Source organism: Pyxicephalus adspersus, chromosome 4 (genome assembly GCF_032062135.1).
Source record: "Pyxicephalus adspersus chromosome 4, UCB_Pads_2.0, whole genome shotgun sequence".
In the NCBI taxonomy this organism is placed as follows: domain Eukaryota; kingdom Metazoa; phylum Chordata; class Amphibia; order Anura; family Pyxicephalidae; genus Pyxicephalus; species Pyxicephalus adspersus.
In genome coordinates this window covers 124549491-124570908 of record NC_092861.1, presented here as the reverse complement: position 1 = coordinate 124570908, position 21418 = coordinate 124549491, and the positions used below count along the sequence as shown (strand labels likewise).

The window sequence follows — 21418 nt, the reverse complement described above, 5'->3', positions numbered from 1 at the left end:
CTGGTATATAAGTGCATGATAAGGCATGAGGCCCATGTGTAAACATACAGAGTGAGATGACACAAATATTGATAATAACGCCAGATCATTCTGCCTGCTAGATTGTAAGCTCTTCTGGGCAGGGTCCCCTCCTCCTCCTGTGCCACTGTCTGTATCTGCCAGTCATTTTCAACCCCTATTTAATGTACAGCACTGCATAATATGTTGGCGCTATATAATACCTGTTTCCTTTTTCAGATAATTGTTATAGGTAAACAAACTGCCTACTTGAGGGGTTCAGACATTAAAATGCAGACCCAAAGGATGCTTTTTAAGTAAAAAAACACAAGCAATTTTGAAGATGGAATAAGTGCAAATTACATTCTTGGCATTAAAGTAAATCAGGAAATATTGGGTGGGGGGGGGGGGGGGGTTTGTTAGCCTATTAAGAATTGTCAACTATTGACAAGGACACAGAGCAATTGGCCAAAAGACATGGACATGAAGAATTTGACCTGGCACGTTTAAGGAACAGTGTGGGGAAAATGTTTTTATTTGATGGTTTGATTGATCTCACCTTGCCAGCCTTATTGGGCATGATTCTACTAAATCTGCCTTGTAAGTAAGCTGCCATTATGAACATACCATTGTGATAGTTTGTTGCATGCTATTCTGCAACTATGTGTTGACCTGCTGCTAAACTGCAAGTAAATGGCTATAATGAACTAGCCATAACTTTAGGACAAGCAGAAAAAAAAAACATTTAAACATTTTATGTAAATTTAAATGATACCAATTAGGTCTTCAAAAATGTTCCAATTGAAAAGTTTGCATAACTCAACTGAAAATAACATCTGAAAGTAGATTCAAAATAAGTGACATTTAATTACCTGTAGATACATTTACTTTGATTCAGAAATGATTTTGTTATTGTAATATGAAGGTCTGCTAAGCATGCTTCCTTTACATGGATTATGAAGGGCTCAATGTTGTTTTAGTATAACAGGTCTCTGTAAGGAATTTTGAATTTTTTTGCAAACATTTGTGAGGAAACCTCTGCCCCCATGAAGTATTAAGAGTAGGAGGACTGGCTCTATAAATATTTCAAAGGCATTAAAGCAAAATAGTACTTTCTTTGTGGACATTAATAGCATTCTAATGGTATTTCATTCAGCAGGCGGAATGTTAATCCTGCTCTGGACAAATTCCAACCTAGGTCAAGTAATCCTGTCTGCTCATGTCCCACCTGTAAACAAACAGCCAGAAATGCATTTTAACTCCTTGAAAGTAAACTGCCCAGCAGTTTTAGTATTGCTTGTGTAAAGGGTGCTACTGTTGAGGTATATGCTGAAAATAAGAATTGGGGTTTGTGACAAAGTAAGTTCTGCTAAATCATACACATGCTGTTTAAACTTTGCTCTTGTCTTAAAGTCCCCACACAGATATGGAAAACATTTGATGATACAACAGATAATAGGAAAAGTGTCCCATGTTAGATTGGAAGGTAAGGATTGTTGGTGATCAGCCAGCCCTAGATTCAGTTTCCGTTTGTCTTTATGGAGGTGAACAAAAATAACTAAATGCTATAATCCACTATTTAGAATGTAATCAACTATATAGGAACTATAATCACGCAATCTACTTGGCTGTCAAAGGTGTGCAGTACCCTTATTGAAAACCAGTTGTTAAAGAAACATGGTACTTTAGTTTTTTTAATTCTCCTTCTGAAAATGCAAGCTGCCTGGATGTTATTTTTGTCCTCTTACTCCCCATGGTCCACATATGGCTCATATGAACATATAATAATCTTAACACTTCTGTCTAAGCTGCTGCCAAATTTCAGAATTTGGCATTATTTCATCATCCTCATTGAGGAAACCCTAACACTTAAGATCATGACGGATAAACTACACAGTGTAAGGCATAAATAGTGAGGTGACAAAGGTCATCTTTTTTTTCTACACACACACACTGTCCCTATCACAATAAAAAAAGGAGAACCCATATAAACAGGGTAACTACCCAAAACTGAAAAAGCAGGGCAACAGTGGCATCTTTTCTATACCTATTCTCTATAATTATTACAAATGCCATCCAAACATTTAGAAATGTTTATTGGTTGAAGGTGCAGAGTGTGCATACATTACAATAGAGTACAGAGAATTTCTATACAGGTTAACTTTAACGGCTTAATCCTACATAATCCTGTATTTTGGCAGTCGAGTGGTCCGCTCCATAGAAATGGATCCTTTTTTTGTGTGTCCACTGATAATTTGCACATTTCTATAAACACTTTACTAACATATTGATGTTAATGAAATCTATGTTTGTACCTATGATGAACAGGTAATTTGGTAACCTGTTTTTTAACTACCTTACAGTGACCTACTTAAAAGGTAAAACGGAGCCAAAATGTTTTATAATACTTTTAAGGTTAATTGCAAGGTCAGTAATAAATAAGAAGCAATTTCATAATACATTACTGCACATTATATTAGTAAAAAGCTTATTACTGTGCCATGTTGGCATTTTTGGATCTGCTATGCCCATATGTATATGTTAGCTAAAACTTGTTCTAAGGTTTTCTAAACATCTGGAAAATGCAGACTGACCAAATTGGGGAGGTTAGAGGATATGTATTCATTTAGGCCTCACATATGTAGTACAGTAATTCAGATGCCATCAAGGTAAAACATAATGTTTACTGGTTTCATCATCAATTCAATCTCCAAGGAAAACAATAATGTGGCAATAAATTATCTAGTTTTAGTCTTGGTTGTGTGTTTCAAGGTCAATGGGGGTGACACTATTAAACTAGAACATAGCTCAAAAGTTATTGAGGGTATATAATTTCAAGTAATGTTACTATCTAATGTCACTTTACATTTTGCCATTTTTAGAGTACTACTGTACCCAACACCATATTTCTGAATATAAATGGTTAATTTGTCTGCCTACCCATCAAAAAGGGAATAAATAGAGTACTATAGAGTACTATTAAATTCAATCAAATTGTACTAAATAGATGTTTGTGTTAAGGGTGATATAGGGCAAAGCTCAATACCATGGGCCTGATTTATTAAAGCTAACCAGGACTGGATAACATAGACTATTATTGAACAACCTGGGAGATCCAGCAAACTTGAAATGAACCTGGTCCAGGATTTAAACCATTTTCCAACTAATAGCAAAGGATTTTCAGATCTTTTTCAGGTTTGCTAGATAACCCAAGTTCTCCCATGACAGTATAACTTCTCCAGTCTTGGAGAGCTTTAATAAACCAAGTCTAATGTCTAAATTTTATTTCCAGGGCAGATCTCAAATTTAAATGAGCTTAACATATATTCCATGTGAAATCCACAAGCCACACGACAAGCAGATGAATATTTCTAGTTATCTAGTAGGTTTTGAACCTGTTCAGTATTCTCCCCAGAAGTTGTTTTAAGCTGGGTGTGAAAAAGCTGTAGGCGGGTGGTGGCCCCTATTTTGTGACCCAACTTTTAAGTAAACACTTAAAAACAGCGGGTGGTGTGCCGGGTAAAGGGGGCTGGGGAGAACACTGCTGTTATAGAAGTAGGTTGGAATTGTAGCCAATACAGCTGTTTAAGATAGATTCAAGTTTTTAGGAGGACAGACCTGTGATTTTAGCAGTCTTCTCCTCCTGGTTAACTCTGTTCTCTTCATCATCTTCATTGTCCTCTTCAAAATCATCCAGGTTTCCAATATCTGCTTGCTTCATGCTCATCAAACTGGCAAGGCTTTGCATGTCTTCATCACTGAAAGCAGGTAAAAATAAAGGCAAAGCATTCAGTGCTTCTGTACATAATATATAGTATTTCACATAAAATTATCAGTAAACATATATAAAATGGAGCACACTCAATATGCCTGACTGATGGTAGAAAAGTGTTTAACCCATTTTAAACCAAACCTCTTGGCCCTGACATGGATAGACACACAAAAGGAGTTGACACATAGGGCAATTCCCTAAAATGTTCCTATTTTAGGTTTCATTAAAATCTGGATTTGGAGATCACATTGCAAACAAGTCTGCTATTATGAAAATACCTAATGGCTGCATGTTACTCCCAAATGTAAGGGTTTTAGATTTTTAATATTTAGTATAGTTTCCTAACTTGCATCCAAGGAGATATCCATGTGCAACACTGTGGTTTTCAGAAAGCCAGAAAAAAAACCTGTCCTACCAAATAATCTTGCTATTGGGTGCATGCAGTATGTCTGAAATGTTGATATTTGCACACCGATTTGGGGTTCCTAGAATAGAGTGCAATGCACTACACACAAAGCTAAAAAGCTACAACCAAGTATACATTGGTGACACTAGGCGCCTAGTTTAGTTTTATTGGTTTACATAAACAATCAACATATAGCAGTCCCTATCAAACCATTCCTAATGCTTGATCAAACCTATACTTTGTCAGAAACGCATATTTTATTAGCTACAGAGAAGCACAAGCACATTCATACCATACAATATGCAAGAAAAAACATTATTACACAGCAGGGAACAGAGTCAGCTATTTGAGAAAATATCTGTTACTTATGTAGAACAAGGTGGAAAAGGGTTTTGTATTTTTTATTAAGAAGAATGCTCTATTTCAGACACAGTACAAATAATAGCCTATCTACATTTTGATGGCTTGCTTGCAATTTAATGATACATTTCTGTAATTGGCATTCTGTACAATTCACGCTCACTGTGTACGATGGAGTTGAGGATTAACACTGGACATTGAAATAGACTTTCTATGCCTCCCAAGGAATCCGCACATGTTAATACCCGCGGAGATGATTGCAGGATAGAACACAATTAAATGTTGTCAGGCAACAAAACTGAACTTTCATAATGTGGTAAAGAATAAGAGAGATAAAAGAAAGAGGGAGGGGGAAGGGGGCTGAAAGATTAGAAAAAAAAAAAAGAAAGAAAGAAAAGCAAAATATTTGCATAAATTCACAAATTAAATTGCAGTGGGAAGGACAGAGAATGTGTGATTACAAATATGTCTTTCTTCTACACTAATTTATGAATACATATAAAGAAAAAAAAAACTCAAAATAGTGTAAAAAAAAAAAAAAAAAAAAAAAGTAAAAATATCACTATCCTTTATTAACATTCCATTAAACGTGGCAACAGCTGGTGCTCCAGAGCATCTACAGGAGTCAGCAGCGTGAATGAAATAGCCTCATTTAACACAGCAAGTCCTTTAGTAAATGGTGAGCAGACCCCATTCCTAAAGAGATCCTGTGATGTATTTTTGGTTTTGATGCGCCTTTCACATTTTTACTTGCACATTGTATCATATTCTCACAATTATATTTACATAAATATTTCTAGGCTTTCCGATTGGTGGGTGTAAATCAGAAAGTGCAGTGACCACGCATGCCGAACAACATCTGAGACCAAATAAATGAGAAAAACATTTAACATTTTAAAGAATGTAAAACTGTTAGCGCATTTTAAAAGAAAGAAAAGAGGTTCTACTTGTGAACTCACTGCAGTTTCATGAACAACATATTTCAGCAGCATTTACAGCTAACCAATCATTTGGATGTTCTCTTTAGAGTGGAGTTTTAGTGGCACCAATAAAAACCATACTGTCCATGTAAACTGTTTTGCTAACACACATTGTCCCTGATTTAATGAAGCTCTCAAGGATACACTTTCATCAGTGAAGATGGGAGATTCCACAAACCTGGAATGGATTTCTTAAAAGTCATTAGCTATTTGTTAGCTAATGTTTTCAATTCTGGACCAGATCTATTCCAGATTTGCTGGATCACAGCTTCACTGATAAAAGTGTATCCTCTCAAGCCTGAAAGAGCTTTAATAAATCAGGGCCATTGCGCTGATCAAAATGAGAAAATTGTATGGGCACAGAGCTTGGGCCCTACTCTTCAGTAACATGGGATGCATACCCAAACGTAATTGTTTACACAATCAGACAAGGGGATGTCTTTAGTAAATTATTGATATGAACATGTATTGAACTGTGTACCCAGCAAGTAGGAATCAGCAAACAATGTTGATATCATAGGCAACATCAAGGCTTGGGGAACAACAGAAGTGTAAGTGTATTACGTGTAATACTGTAATTGAGCTTGGGATGACACTTTACAGATAAGTGCAACAGTTTACCACGTTTCACCTTTAATCATTATACAGAGAGCCTAATAAGTCAAAAAAAGAATATGTTTTACACAGATGCGTATTGTAGCTGTGAGGTCACATACACGCTTCCAATGCTTCTCACCTGATAATCGGCTCAGGGCCAATATCAGACGAGAATCTGGCGTGTGTACAGCGCCTGTCATCCATTGTCCGAACGACTGTCCTGGTGGACCCACGGACAATGGACGATGGACGATGAACGATGGACAATGAGCGATCCTAATGCAAGGGAAGGGGGACAGCAGGCAGCAGGGTGCTGCTCCGTATCCCCCCCTCAGTAGAGCAAAACAGTGCTCTATGTACAGCACTCATTCATGCATCATGCAGTCCTTAGTCGTTGGAAAGGATCGTGAAAGATCCTTTCCAATGACAATAATTGTACGTGTCTATGTAGCTTAAGAGTAATTTATCATGTACATGTTCAGCATTAATTTGAGATTACTGATGGCCTAAAGTTCAGTTTTGCTAAACTAACATGGCATGTAAGAGAACCAAACCTAGACAGAACAAAACTTACGTAGCTTTGCCTTCTCTTAGAAATATACAAGACAGTGAGAACTGAAGAGTGGCCGACACAACTTTCTTTGACAGGGGTTTAAACTTCAGCTTGACATCTGTTTGGGTAGGCATGGGGCTTGCGTATTGCTTCATGTTAATGTTGCTGGTAGCGAGGGCTTTTCTACGCCCAGAAGGGGATTCCTATTAAGAGAAAGAAAAAACAGTAAGCAATTCAGACTTAAGAATAAAACCTCAATAGTTGCCTGAACTCTACTTTTTTGACAGCATGGGAAACCTTCATCCCCCAAAGTGACTGGGACACACAGGACAAGAGACAAAACCTCCATATCCAGGACAGGTATAGAAATGCAAGCTATTTAGTCCAAAATGTCAATCTGCATTAGTTGGGTTGGGCTTTATTAGTTATGGAAAAAGTTGGGTTCCCTAAATTAATTCAACATATCCATTGGCATGTCCATTAAATACACAGTAGAATGTGAACACCTGACACAACCTTAAACCAGTTTCACAAGTCTGTCACTAGTTAGTATGGTAATTCAGGGTGAAAAGTTTAAAGTCTGTAGGTATATGAGAACGGTCTACCACTATGACACTCATCTGATGATCTAGGTCACATCAGGACAACCTACCATTGGAGACACCTATTTCAGATTACCTAGGTCAAGCATTGTCCACCTACTGCTGCAGACACTAATTTTAGATGATCTGCCCAGTTACCTCCAAAGACATTCATTTTAGATTATGAAGAATGGCCAACCTACCAACATCTAAGACCCTCATCTAAGACAATCTAGGATGATGCAGTACCAACCTGCACCAAAGAACTACAAATGTCATTGTACCCATCAACAGTTACCTTTTATTTTTTGGAAAGTATGCGAACTATGGTTGGCTATGCATAATCTAAAATCAAAAGGAGGTCTGGACAACAGGATGCTTTATTGGAGAGGAGAATCAAACAAACCTTTTATTTTTCCATGTTTAAAATCCCCAACCAAGGCAGCATATGTATACCTTTCCTGCATTACTTAGCTTCTGGGAGTAGAGGAAATACCCTGTACTTCCTGGTACAGAGAAGAATATGATTTACAGCACTGTTCGCACTAGTGATACATAGGGGGCACATGAGCAGAAAATGAGTTCTTGGCCCCATGCAATTTACAACTACAGTGTCTTAGAACTTAGGCAGGGTTTCATTTTCCTTCTGCAGGAAACTGATTGAAGTATCAAAAGTAAAACTAGGTACTTGTTGCTGTGGGCAGTAAAGAAAACTTGCTTTGCCCTGCATGTGCACAGAAAAGGTTTGCTCTAAGGTCAGAGAAGGTACATTGAAACTGGTTACACAATAGAATCACAAAATATCAAGTAGAAAAAAAATAAACACTGGTTGTTTTGTACATTATTTCGCATCATTTCACAGTTAAAATGAGAGTTCAATTTTCCAGTTCTCCAAACATGAGCTATGTAGAAATTTATACTGTACACACCACACCTTAAGCAGTCAATGTCAGGACAGAGTTGAGTCACACCCAAGATATTAATTTAGGAAAAGATAGAAAACGTTTCATTACAAAGAAGGGAGACATAATATAGTCTGTACTTTATAATGAAATTATTTACAAAATACGTTTATAATAATGTAATTAAAAAGGGCATCAGACAGCTAGACACACAAGAGAAACACGAATACAGGGAGACTGGCCAAAACTATATGGCACAAAAAAAAAAGTCTATCTGGCATTCACCAAACATATTTGGAAGGTGAATATTCCAGGTGTGTTTCAATTACAGTGATTGATTTGCCACACAGCAACAACCAACGCTTTCCAACTATTGCAGGTCTACAAATTTTGCCCTACCTCCTCTCTACATTGGCAGTGCTTCTTCAGGATAAATAAAAACAGAATTTGTAATTGACGATTCATCGTTGTGTTAGAAACGTTAAGTTATACTCATGTCCCTAAACTGAGCACTTTCTTTACTGGCCATCACTGCGCAGGTGGTGGCTTTCAATGAGCTCTCCAGAGAATGATGTAGACCAATGTTTCCCAAACTTTTGGACATCACAGACCATTAAATTTAGGGACTCCGGACTGCGCATGCGCAGGGAGCCGTGTGTCACTCAAAAGAGGAAGAAACTTCCCCCAGAGTGATGTCATGATTCCAGAACTCTCCCATCGCAGGTGTGAGCCTGTGATGGGAGAGTGGGTTATATCCAGAGACACAACCCGCCCACCGCCCTGAGCCTTCGATGCATGCGGGAGACATGGTCCGCGGCTCTTGACTGGTCCACCACCCAAGCAGGGTCCTCCTCCTGACCCCATTGGGGGTGCACCGGCCAGAGCCCCGGACCACAGGTTGGGGACTGCTGATATAGAGAGCCTTCTAACACATAACAATATCATCATGAAGAATGCACAATAATGTACATAAAATAGCATGCTAATCTTAGTTAGAACATGCTGCTACATCTAGGTGATAATTAAAAGCGAAACAGGAATAATTTCAATGTGTCACCTAAATGTCTTTTACAATGTTGTTGCTGTCAGTACCCTACTCAAGAGATCCCATTTTTTGGTCCCTGTGACCACATAAGAAGTAAAGGGATACTTCCCAAGGGAGCACAGACTGCAAAAAAGGCTGGCATCCCACCTCCCAGTATTAAAAAAAAAGTTATTACCAGACTTGGACAACCTCATCATTCAGAGTGAAACAAAAAAGTTGTGATTGATGCAGCACTGGTGATAAAACATTGTGCAGCTCCTCTTTCGTCTGGGCCCACTTCTTCATCCTTTCCACATTGCTGTGTGATTGTTATATTGGCAAAACCCCAAGCTATCACTAGGCAGATATACTATATATTATCAACGTAAACAAGTGAGCAGAATGGTCAGGATTTATCTATGATGATGTAAAACACCTGATAGGCTCCTGTAACACTAACAAGTGTGCCAAGGAACAAGTTGGGATGCTTTCTGCTGCCTCTATTATATATTAGAAGCTATAATTTCCCACTGGCTGCTTTGTTACAGTAACCTGTGCTAATCTAATCCCACTAAACAGCTAAACTTACATTTTAACTATGGGCTAGCTTGAACAATTTAACAACAAAATGTTAAATTACACTGTTTGAAAAACTCAATTAATAGGTTAAAAAAAGGTTGCCATTTTACAACTGACTTGAAATATCAGAGAAAGGCAGTAATCAACACTCGTGGATGACAGCTCAATTATCTTTGAAGAAGACATGTCATAACCCGCAATATCTTACGTTTGAGGTGATGCTTACGATCAATGTCTTACAGCCAGGTTTAGGAATAACAACTTGTGTAACTGGCTTAGGTCAAAGGGAACCTCTAATTAATAAGGAATAAAAAAATGTCCCTAAAAGCCAGGTCTCCTGGACTGGAAAATCCACATGAACCTACAGAGACTAAAGGAGGCTTTCCCTTGTACCGATCTTCTCAAGAGTGGTCCCTTGAGATTTCAAGATCTAATCTCAACATTTCTGGTGCTCTAGGTCATTTGCATTTTTGAACATGTTTTCACCAACATATTTCTATGAGCAATGTGTGCTGTAAATATAACATAATGTTTTATAACACTGATGAAATAATATAAAACGGCAAGCCTTTAGAGCCTATAAGGCAGATTTAGACCTGCTCCATGACTATGCAATAACACACTGCAGTGCTGGTTCCTAAAAAATCTGTCTGCACACGTGACAGCTGCCTGCAGTGATGGTTCTAGTACCTCTCCCTGCTGCCACGATTTATTCTCTATGGTGCTGCTGATGGGCAACGCTACCACGCAGCGTATCCCAAAAGGCAGCCGTTCCCTGGCATAAGGAAGCGGTAAACGCACTGCCCGTGTAAACCTACCAATAAGATGAATGGGAAGTATATGTGTATACTAAAAGGTAAGAAAGTGGCCAAAATGAAGGTACACACGGTGAATTCATAAGGTCAGCGTGCACATAACTCCTTCACTTTTATCCTTAAACCCACAGTAATTAATAAATATAAATAATAAATAAAGGATTTTATCAAAGGCACAAATGCAATGTCCTGTTGTGTTATATGTTTTTTTTTTGTTGTTGCTTGTAGTAACTCCAACATTCTGTAAACCAAATACATGGATAACAAAAAGCTAGCTTGTTTATGTCATAGTACAGTGTTTTTTTCATTAAGAGTTGACCCCCCTATGTTGATCATAGAAAACTGTGTCTTCCCCAGGGTACACCAACCCCTCAGCCTTCAAGCCTGAGCATGAGAAAAACTTTTTCATGGTAAACATCCGATCAACAATAAAGGAAAACAATGTTCAACTCCCTGCAAGGTTTCAATGGCTTGGACAGATTTTTATGTACATCCAAATTAAACATCCCCTTCTAAAAGTGTTCTGTACTGTGAACCAACCTCACCAAATATACTTGGCATGATACACATTGTTTTTGGTATGGTATCATTTTGTCAAGCTTTCAGTTTATTTTAAACACAAAACCATTTGGTTTAAACTTTATTTATCTCATATCTTTCCATCAGGTAAACTCTTCTTTGCTTCTTCCACCCCTGTGCTGGAGTCCTTTTATAGTCCTTGGAGTATTCAATATTGTCACAGTACAAAAAGTGGGGGGAAATCTAATAATTTTACAGTTCTAATATTAGGGACGCCTCCCTCTAATAAAGAGGGTTTCTATACGTCCCTACTGCTGCTAGAATGCTTCCTGCTAAAAGTTTGGATCCTATAATGTTAAATAGAAGACTAATTCTGTTCAAAAGTGCATTCTTACCAGCATATACTGAAGCATGAGATAGAGGGAACGGAAGAGGCTGAGATCCTACATGTAATCTATGTAATTAAACCAAATCTTGCAAATGGATTTGAATTTGGAGAGCAAGAAAACTCCAATATAAATGCTAACGATATGAACATAGTCTGCAAATTTCCCCTTTTAAGACTAGTAATGTCAAGCAAAAACTTCTTCTTGAGATCAGAGGATATGTGGTATGCCTATGCTAGGCTTGTCCATGTAGGCCACCATCTACTTAATCGTGTGAGGCCCACTGACCTGCATTATAACAATTGTACGCAGGCAATACAGCCTGGGTGTCCTGTTTTTCACCACTGCATTAGGACAGACACCCTACAGACATCAAAGCGTCTTACAGAAAGATTAGAAATCACTTTTAGTTTTAATGTTAGGAAAGTGACAATATGTGAATCCAATTTTCTTCAACAGCCTTTGAATGTTCCCACAATGTGTGATCTTTGTGAATCTTTGTGACGAGATGGAACATAAACAAAGGGCTTCCCACCTCTACCCATTAAAGAAAGCCAGAGTGTGAATGGTGCAAAATAATACACCAGACATCTCCATCACTTACTTCTACACAACCAATTCAAGCTCACAGAAAGAGCCTTCAAGGGGGCACTTGGGAGGTTTAGAAGAGTGTTTGCGTTATTAGTTCAGTTACTCATTTCCTTTGGGATGAATTCATCAGGAATGGTGCCATGCTGGAAGGAGGTGGAGGCTATTCAATGACTACACAGAAAGACAGGTTGGATATACAGAATTCACGTGAAGAGAGGAGAGAGCAATCTGCAGAAGTCCTCATTAATATTCTATACATCATATCCTAATATCCCACTTTCTCACCAGCTTGAATCACAGAGGCTTCAGACAGTTTTCAGAATATGGATATCTTATATTTGTTAGATGCTGTAGAATTGAACCAGCTGACATTTTGGTTGGATATCTACAGTTGATTGCCGATCTGCAACCAGTTGTGACCATTCTTGGAGGGTGGGGCTGGTGATCCCATTTTCCCTATTTTATTAATATTATTTTTATATTATGGAGAAAGTAAAAAAAAAAGGTGCAAAAAAAGCTCTCAGGAGGACAAAGTTGGGAATTCTGGCATGGATGTTTAGCTGTTTAGGTATTGAGGTAAAAAAAAGGTGCTGGCTCAGCTCAGTTTTTTATTATTCGTATTAATTTTATTATTATTATTAATATTAAGCAGTGTTCATATAGCGTCAATACTTGCAATTTATGCATTTAATAGCATAAAAGGCAAACAAACAAATTGGCAACGTACCAGTTTCTAGCTATTGCATATTTAGAAATGGTGCAACAACAAATATGCAGATCTGGAGTTCTGACTTTTTGCAGAATCAGTAATTTGACAGCCAGGCAACTAGCATATTCAGAAGATGATGGCAGACACCCACCCCCCTATATTCTTTTTAATCGTAATTTTTAGGAGGCTTTATTCCCATTAGTGCATTGCAACACAGTACCTGCATTATTGAACTGCGCTGTCATTCATTGTAAATAGCATCCTAAACACACTTGAAACGCTCACTAAAGCAACACAAGGCTATACTTTGCCCTGTTTTGATTTTTGATGTAGTACCCACTATATTTGTATACAAAGAGATGTTCTGTGCAGATCATTCAAATAAATAGGTTGCTATACCCAACACAGAGAAATGACCACGGCAATGTGTGTGCAATTGGCAAGATATACTGCACACCTTTAGTAAGGTAGAAGTTGCAAAAAATGTGTTCTCATATCTCCTCCCTCACAAACCATGGCCAATGACAGAATGATACAGAGTCCTGAACACCATGGCGTAGTGTTTATAAAAATTAGTAAATAAAGAAAAGAAAGAGGTTTGAGGCTAGAGATTCAATACAAAATGGTAATTGTGTATTTGTGCAATGTTGATCCATATATAATTATATAGGTACACAAGATTATATCATTTCATCCCAACTCTTGGTATATAATCACAAGGTTGGGATGTACATGCTAGACATTGGTTTTCCTAATACCATACAATAAAGGGTAAGTACATTACAAGGGACCTCTTTTGATCCAATATATCAAATATAATATATAATATATAATAATATATAAGCTATTGTATGGTCTGTTTAATAGAGCAGCGGTATAGTTATGGAGATCAAAAAGGGGGCTCAGGCTGCAGTTGCACTTTCTGTAGTGCTAAACTGAATCATCTCCGTGGTAAGTGTCATATAAAGCAAAACCAAAAGGTTCAAGAGGAGAATTGCAAGTATATGTCCAATTGTTATTGATATCTTCTGTTCAGAGGAGTATGACTATGAAATATAGCAGTAGTACTCATCAGAGAGGATAGAATGGATTGAAACTTGCTCAGCAGAGATTGGGTCTATGTCCTGTGTGTTTAACAGCCTTGGTACATCCCAACCTTGTGATTATACAACAAGAATTGGGATGGAATATATAATATTTTATTATAATTATGTATGAAGTAACATTGCACAAATACATAATTACCATTTTGTATTGAATCGAGCGTCGAACTTCTTTCTTTTCTCTATTTACCAATTTTTATAGAAACTACAAATTATTAGAGGTGGCTCAAACTGTATGACAAGGTAAAGGAAAGAACCAATCTCCACTACTAAATTTACCATGGCATAGTACCAAACAAACCAGGAAAAACTATACCCTAGGCTAGGTTTATCCATTTACCGGTAACTGCACTCTATAGAAATAAGGTTTTATCCTTCGGCTAAAGGAAGAGACAAACAGGAAACGGGCCCGTCTCAAAATATTTCTTCAATTGAAAATTTCCATTTAAAAGAGGAAAGATTGTGAATGGACTCATGCTTTACATCTGTAAACATGAGCCTGATATAATTGGATCCACTGTGGGTGTATTGTACAATGGATGAATGCAGCATTGGTGAACATACCTCCAGAAGCTCCTCTCCAGAATTACATTACTCAGCAGTTTAGGCACATGAGCCTGCTTCAATTGTATATTCCTGAACATTACACATTCACATAGCATTGTTTGACTCTGTGCCATGTTGATGATAAATTGCAACCTACAGCTCAAATAATTCTAGCCATGGATTAACATTTCAGAGGCTGAGCCACAGATTATGTGTGTGCGTGGATCTTGAATTTCATCAAACCCCTTGGCACAATAGGTTTATTCTTTCCATTTTCCTCTATTCTCTCATGAAGGGTCAGGGAAGCTTAGCATGGCTGTTGCATTCATTTCATCTCTACATTAACCAGATACTTTACCATCCATACTTTTGTGTTATATAATTGTACATGTTGCTGCAGATATATAGCCGTTTCCCGACTAAAGACGCATAGAAATGAAAGGCTACCACCTACTGGAAACTAACGGCATGATTTTTTTCCCCTTGCTACTAGACCTAACACATTTTGTAGTGTTATTTGGTAGAAAAAACACAATTCTTAAATTCTATATGTACAGCAAATGCCTACTAAATATTTTTTACATTCATTTGTTTGCGCCAGATCAATTGCTGTCCATAAATCAGGACCTCAGAGCACATGCAATGATCAGACCTTGGCCAATAATCAAGAGTTCTTCATAGTTGGATGCATGCAACCTTTTTCTGTAGCAGAAGGCAAAGATATAGAATTATGCAATCTTTTTCAACAATCTTCTCTCATTGGCTATGGTGGGTTTTCACTAAAAATAAAATAAACTAGACATAGACACACCTTACTCTTAACTATTAATTTATATATTTATGAAAGTGTACTCATCATGTATTTAAAAAAAATACATATGTATTGATGTAACTCTGATAGGGTTACATGCTCTCTTTATTCTACCAGTATTACATTAGGTATAGTAAGTTTCTGCTTCTTGATTCTACCTCCACTCCATAGGCAGAAACTGTGTTCACCTGGCCCCTTACTTCAGTGTATTTCATTCATGAGTGTTTCAATATGTATGTATATAAGGCTCAGCAAACTTTACCCCAAAGTCAGACCTTCAGAATTGTTTAGCATAGTAAATATGAAGGATCATGACACTATAATTAGGAAACGACTGAACAAGCATTACTCAGTTGGGAGAGTTGCCAGGAGAAAGCCTTTGCTCTCAAACACCCCATACAAGCAAAGTGGTGGAGAGGTGATGATTTGGGATTGGTTTGCAGCCTCAGGACCCTGGGACCTTGAAGTCATTGAGTTGATCATACTCCAGTTGATCACTCCACCATGAATTCTAGAGTAGTTTGTGTTAAATACACAGTTGACACTGGTATGCGTTTTGCACCCAAGGTTAGACTTGAATAATTTTAGAACCTGCTAAGGATGTTTTTTTATTATTAATATTTTTATTATGTCCCGATATGTAAAATATTATAACTGGAATACAGTGTACATTCTTTTATGGTGTGTGTGTTGTGTGTAGGGAAGGGATACCAACAGCTGGCTATCTTCTGTTTGTGCTTCCCCCAAAACTTTACATAGAACAGAACACTCACTGATTCCTAATAACCCAAAATGATTAACAACAAACATATTATTAAGCCTCTATATAAGATTTACAGATGCATTTGTCACTTTCTATGATCATCATTAGTGTTGGTGTTCGAATTCGGGTTGTCTTTATATTCGACCCGAATACGGCTGTTTGAATTCGGAGAGACTCGACCCAAAAAACACGGGATTCGACTTTGCGAATTTGTGTGTAAAAATATATGCAAAAAAAGGCTTTAATGTTAAAAGTAATTTATTGAATATGTGTGATTTGTGTAACTAACTTTTATTTTTTTACAGGTTATCCCACAGTGACAGGATGATTCCCACGGCTGCATTCATTCTGAGCACAGCCGTGGGAATCCTCTTGTCAGCCAATCACAGAGAGCTGGAGGTGATGAGTGGGGAGACTTGTCCCCATTTAACCTCTAGTGCCCAGGGATCCCCCACACTGACAGGAGGATTTCCACGGCTGTGCTCAGAATGAATGCAGCCGTGGGAATCATCCTACCAGTGTCATGGGCTGTGGAGTCACATACAGTTCCGATAGGGCTGCAAGAGCAATCAGAGGAGCGGAGCTGAAAGCATGAGTTCTTGAATATAGATTCTCTATCCAAGAACACATGTGTTCTTGGATGGGGAATCTCTATCCAAAACACATACTACAGTTACGCTAGCGCTGCAAGAGCAATCAGGGGAGCAGCGCTGTCAGCTCCGCCCCCACTGATTGCTCTTGCAGTTCTACACAGTCAAGTAAAATACCCTGAATTCGGCGTTCGATCAACTGAAAAATATCAGGCTATTCGATTGAATAGCCGCCGAATTGAACACTGAGCTATTTGACCAACACTAATCATCACCCCATATAAAGATGAACAAAGGTGATCAAGTTTAAAAGCCCAACCTTGAGGGATATCATAGCACTCTCCATAGATATACTGGTAGAGTGAGCAAAGCCAATTAATCCAAACATTAACATCTTTTGTTAAATATTTTCTAATGTTAGTTTTTGAACCTCCTCTTGCCAACTTGAAGTCATGTCTCCTTGGCTTCATATTGAAAACACTGCCCACCTAAACATCACCTCCTTAAGAGATTTAAAGGTCAGTCATGGTCCCCTTCCCTTCTTCCCATATCTAAGTGTCAGTAAAACTAAAGATATATTTTCCATTTGAAGCTCCTAAACATTTTTAACTACATGTGGTTTCTTTCTTTTTGAAATACATTTCAAAACATAATAAATACCTATTGATCCTGTAAGTTACCATTAATTAAATTTAGAAGCACTATTCAAGCTGATCTTCTTTTCTTTTCTTTGCCTTGGCTTTTCTTTTTAACCACTGAGCCACCGTGCTGCCACATACCTTGTGGAGTGCTTTGTGCTGCCCAGAAGACCAAGTGACCACATATGCAAATAGCAAAGTTATGTTTGTCCTTACCCTTTTGTTTTGCCACTAATAATATACAAGCAGAAAGTGACAAACCTTAACACTTTCAGTGCCTAAAGCAGCCAGGTGCATAAAAGACTACTGGGATTTTGCAGCTGCTGGAGCATGGAGGTATGTGAGCACACATGCAGACTCCTCTGTAATGTCATCACTAATTGACATTTGGGTAATTTAAAGTGATCAAAGGGTCAGTTATAAGCTTTAAAAAAATCAAACAAAAACATCCAAGAAAACACTGCAGCACACACAAAAAGTCCAACATTGTAATAAAATGAGTAACTGCTAAAAAAAAAAAAAAAAAAAAAAAAAAAAATTGCCTTCATTTTCACCCAGTAGTTTTGTGAATTAACACAATATCCTTATTGGCAGGTGGCCTTTTATAAATTTGTTTTACATAAAAATTTTAAGAACACCAAATCTATTAATTCCATCATTGGTCCAAGCAAGGAACACAAGACATGGTTTTTCTGCATGGCAACCTCTACTAGGTAAATAAGTCCCACATGTAACGCTTGCGTAGGTTTTTGGAGTAACTGATTTAAGAAAAGATAACCTTTATAGGTCTTATACCATTACTGTTTCTAGAGACTTCCAAATGTGTAATATTAGTGTCCTATATTACTTCTGTGATTACCTTCATTGCAATCTCTTTGGCGACTGTGTACCTATCCTGCACTGGAAATTTAATGGGTTTATAAAATCAGCACATTCCTAACCAGCAGCAATATGGAAAACATAATATCAGTCTGACAGCTTATGTAACAAATGCCACAAACACTTACACTATCGCAAACTGCTTTTTATGACTGCACGATGCATGAATGAGCGCTGTACATACAGCGCCATTCTGCTCTATGGAGATGGAAGTGGGAGAACGACGGAGCGGCACCCCGCTGTGCTTTCTCCCCTTGACCTCCATTAGGATCATTTATCGTTCGTCGTCCATGGATCCGCCAGGACGGTCATTCGGAGGATAGACGACGAGCACTGTACACACAGAAGATTCTTGTCCGATATCAGCCCTGAGCCGATTATCAGACGAGAACCATTGTGCTTGTGTACCTAACCTAAGAAGTGTGTGTACCCCTAAAGGTCAGGAATAAAAGAGTAGAGTTGCAAATCTATGTGTAACCATTCCCTGCTGTCTCCTTTCTTGTCATAGAAGGTCTGAACCAATAAAATGACTTGTCTAATGACACAATATCAGGTTGTAATATTATTCTACATTTTCTAGAAATCAGCAATATATTGTTGAGAATTGGTCATGACATATTTTAGTGTACTAGATAATGGAGTGTATCTCAGCAACCTTCCCAATTCAAGGAAAGAGGCTGAAATTGTAAGGTGGACAAAAATAGCTGAACTAAAGCTGTAATTAAGGAAAACACCCAAATATGCTAATCACGCTATGTAAAGGTACAGGGAAAGAAAAAAAAAAAAAGGAACCAGTTTAAAAAATTTGGTTCATTTTTATTTGAGACTGACAATGCATTTCAGCATAAATTCTAGAAAGAAATCATGTTCTAGCAAGCAAGCAATTAATTCTGAGCAGTTATACTTTTGGAGTAAACTGTAAATAATATCAACATATCCAAATATAAATGTATGGCTTTAGTGTAATATTTAAATTATCTACAAATGATTCTCTTCAACTGAATAATCTCTCCGAACATACTCTTATAGAAATAAGGCAATCATAAAAGGAGTGTAATATGTAAATTATCCACTAGAGGGCAGCAATATTCAGGGAAAACTCTTTAATCCAAGTCACTAGTCTACTGAACTCTCATCATTAGCATTGATGTAATATTGTGCAATTCTTTATAAATGGCAGCATGACACACACTGCTGTGAGCAGCACAATGCAGAACAAAGCATGGTAACTATCATGGATTGTAGTGCTTTAAATTAAAAAAAAAGCACTTGAACATTTTTTGGTGCATTAGGAATCCAACCTTAATAGTTGGGCTGCCTTAACATAATGCAATTTAAACAATGTGCACCAGCACAACACAACCTGACTTATAAAATATACATAAAATATGTAAAAAGTACATCAATGCATTATTAGAGAAATATAGAAGCAGAAACAAGTGTGCCAATTTTACGGATAGGAACAGATATATATATTAGGAAAAAATCCTAAAAATTTTGCCTAAAGTTCCTGCTGAAACCCACAAAAAAAGCAAGACATGGTAAAAAAAAAATAAGGGGACATGGAAGTCACTAAAAATAATCAAGACCACTTCATATCAGTTAATTTGGATCATATCTCTTTATATGTTCCATAGTTTTATAAAATTATTTCTATCTGTAAAGAGTTAGAAAAACCCCTTCGCTGGGTCAACTCCAAATACAACAACTTTCAGTGCATTTCTGGTTTTCCACCACATCAGAGAGCAGTCTATGACAGATACCAGTTCCAGTCTTCCAGTGCTTTGTTTTTTTTTGTTTTTGTTTGTTTTTTTTATTTTATTTTATTTTTTTTTTTATAGTAGCAGGTGCACCAACTGGAGGTTTTTTTTATTTTGCAACAATTGAGGATTTACAATGGCTATTTTTGTTAAATAGTCATCAGAACAAAGTGAAGGATCAATTATTCCAATGGGTTGACAAGAATATTAATAATATGACAAAATTGAGGAATAATCCTTCCTTGTCCTATCAAACATTGGGGGAAAAAAAGCAAAGAAAAGATAAACTGCTCATACATAGATTACAATACAATGCAATAAATTGTTGCAGCGTTGTGCTAGTCTCATCCACAAGGTGGCGCTGCAGGTATACATTTTTGTTTTGTTACAGATTTTTTCATATTCATGTAAATTCCCATTTAGAAGCCCTGACTTATTAAAGCTCTATATGAATTAAGAAGATATACTTTCAAGGGATAACCTGGGTGATCCAGCAAACCTGGAATGGATATGGTCCAGGACTGAAAACGTGCCATGAATTAGCAAATCGGTTTTAAGACATCCTGGATTACCCAGGTTCCCCCATGATAGTTTATCTTCTCTAGTCTTTATTAAATAAACCCCATTATGCTGTCTTTTACTAACTCAAAGAAATTCATATACCTGTCCAAAATGTCCAGTCCACTTATTTGAACATTACATGAGTGCAAAGTAGTTAGACTTTCACATATGACCACAACCCTATCTGAAATGGATACTTTCTTCTGCTCTTCACAATAGACACCTCAATATAAACAGCAAGAAGCTGTTAACATTTGTTATACTAAGGAAAGTATTTGCAGCAATTATGGTGAATTCAAAATAAACACAAAAAAACTAAAATTTAGCTAAAGGCAGCAGCAAAACGCAAACATTCATCCACAAAGAATAGCCTGGTTTGGATCCTACACTTTTACAGTCTGAATTTCCGACATCCAGAGATTTTATACCCGTGGCACTGTCTGTCATTCTAAACCCTGCTCATCCCCCTCAATGCAGATCACAAGACCAAAGGCCTAGGCATTAGGTTCTATGAGCAATACTGGAAGCAGCATGGACAGCCTGCTACAGATAATTGTTTTCTACAAAAGGTCACAGAAAGTAAAACGCTGTAAAGGTCAGTTGCTGACAATTGTGCCTGTGAGATTTTATTATAAAGGATTGAACACAATTATCTGAGTATCATGAGTATCAGCCAGATCTTTCATCTACTACATGGCAAACAATGCTTTTCTTGTGGTCTATCTACAAGCCCTGATAAACAAAGTAAGGCTTAGAGCTTAGGCTACGTACACACGTGCAATGGTTCTTGTCCCATAATCGGCTCGGGGCTGATATCAGACGAGAATCTGACGTGTGTACAAGTCGTTGTCCATCGTCCGATTTTTATGCAAGTGAGGGGGAGAGTGCACAATGGGGTTCCGCTCCATAGTTCTCCCCCCTCCCCTTTCCAAACAGCATAATGGTGCTGTATGTAAAACGCTTGTTTATGCATCACACTTTTTTTTTTTTTTTTTT

General features: G+C 37.5%; 1 protein-coding gene across 1 annotated transcript in view; it reads right to left on the bottom strand.

Annotated features, from left to right (window-relative positions):
* Nucleotides 1-21418, bottom strand: part of EHBP1 (EH domain binding protein 1) — a 239491-nt gene that overhangs the window by 166896 nt on the left and 51177 nt on the right. The window contains exons 6-7 of the mRNA XM_072410274.1: nt 6687-6868; nt 3616-3755 (exon numbers count right to left, since the gene is read on the bottom strand). Coding sequence (XP_072266375.1) covers nt 3616-3755; nt 6687-6868 — 322 coding nt within the window. The remainder of the gene's footprint in view (nt 1-3615; nt 3756-6686; nt 6869-21418) is intronic.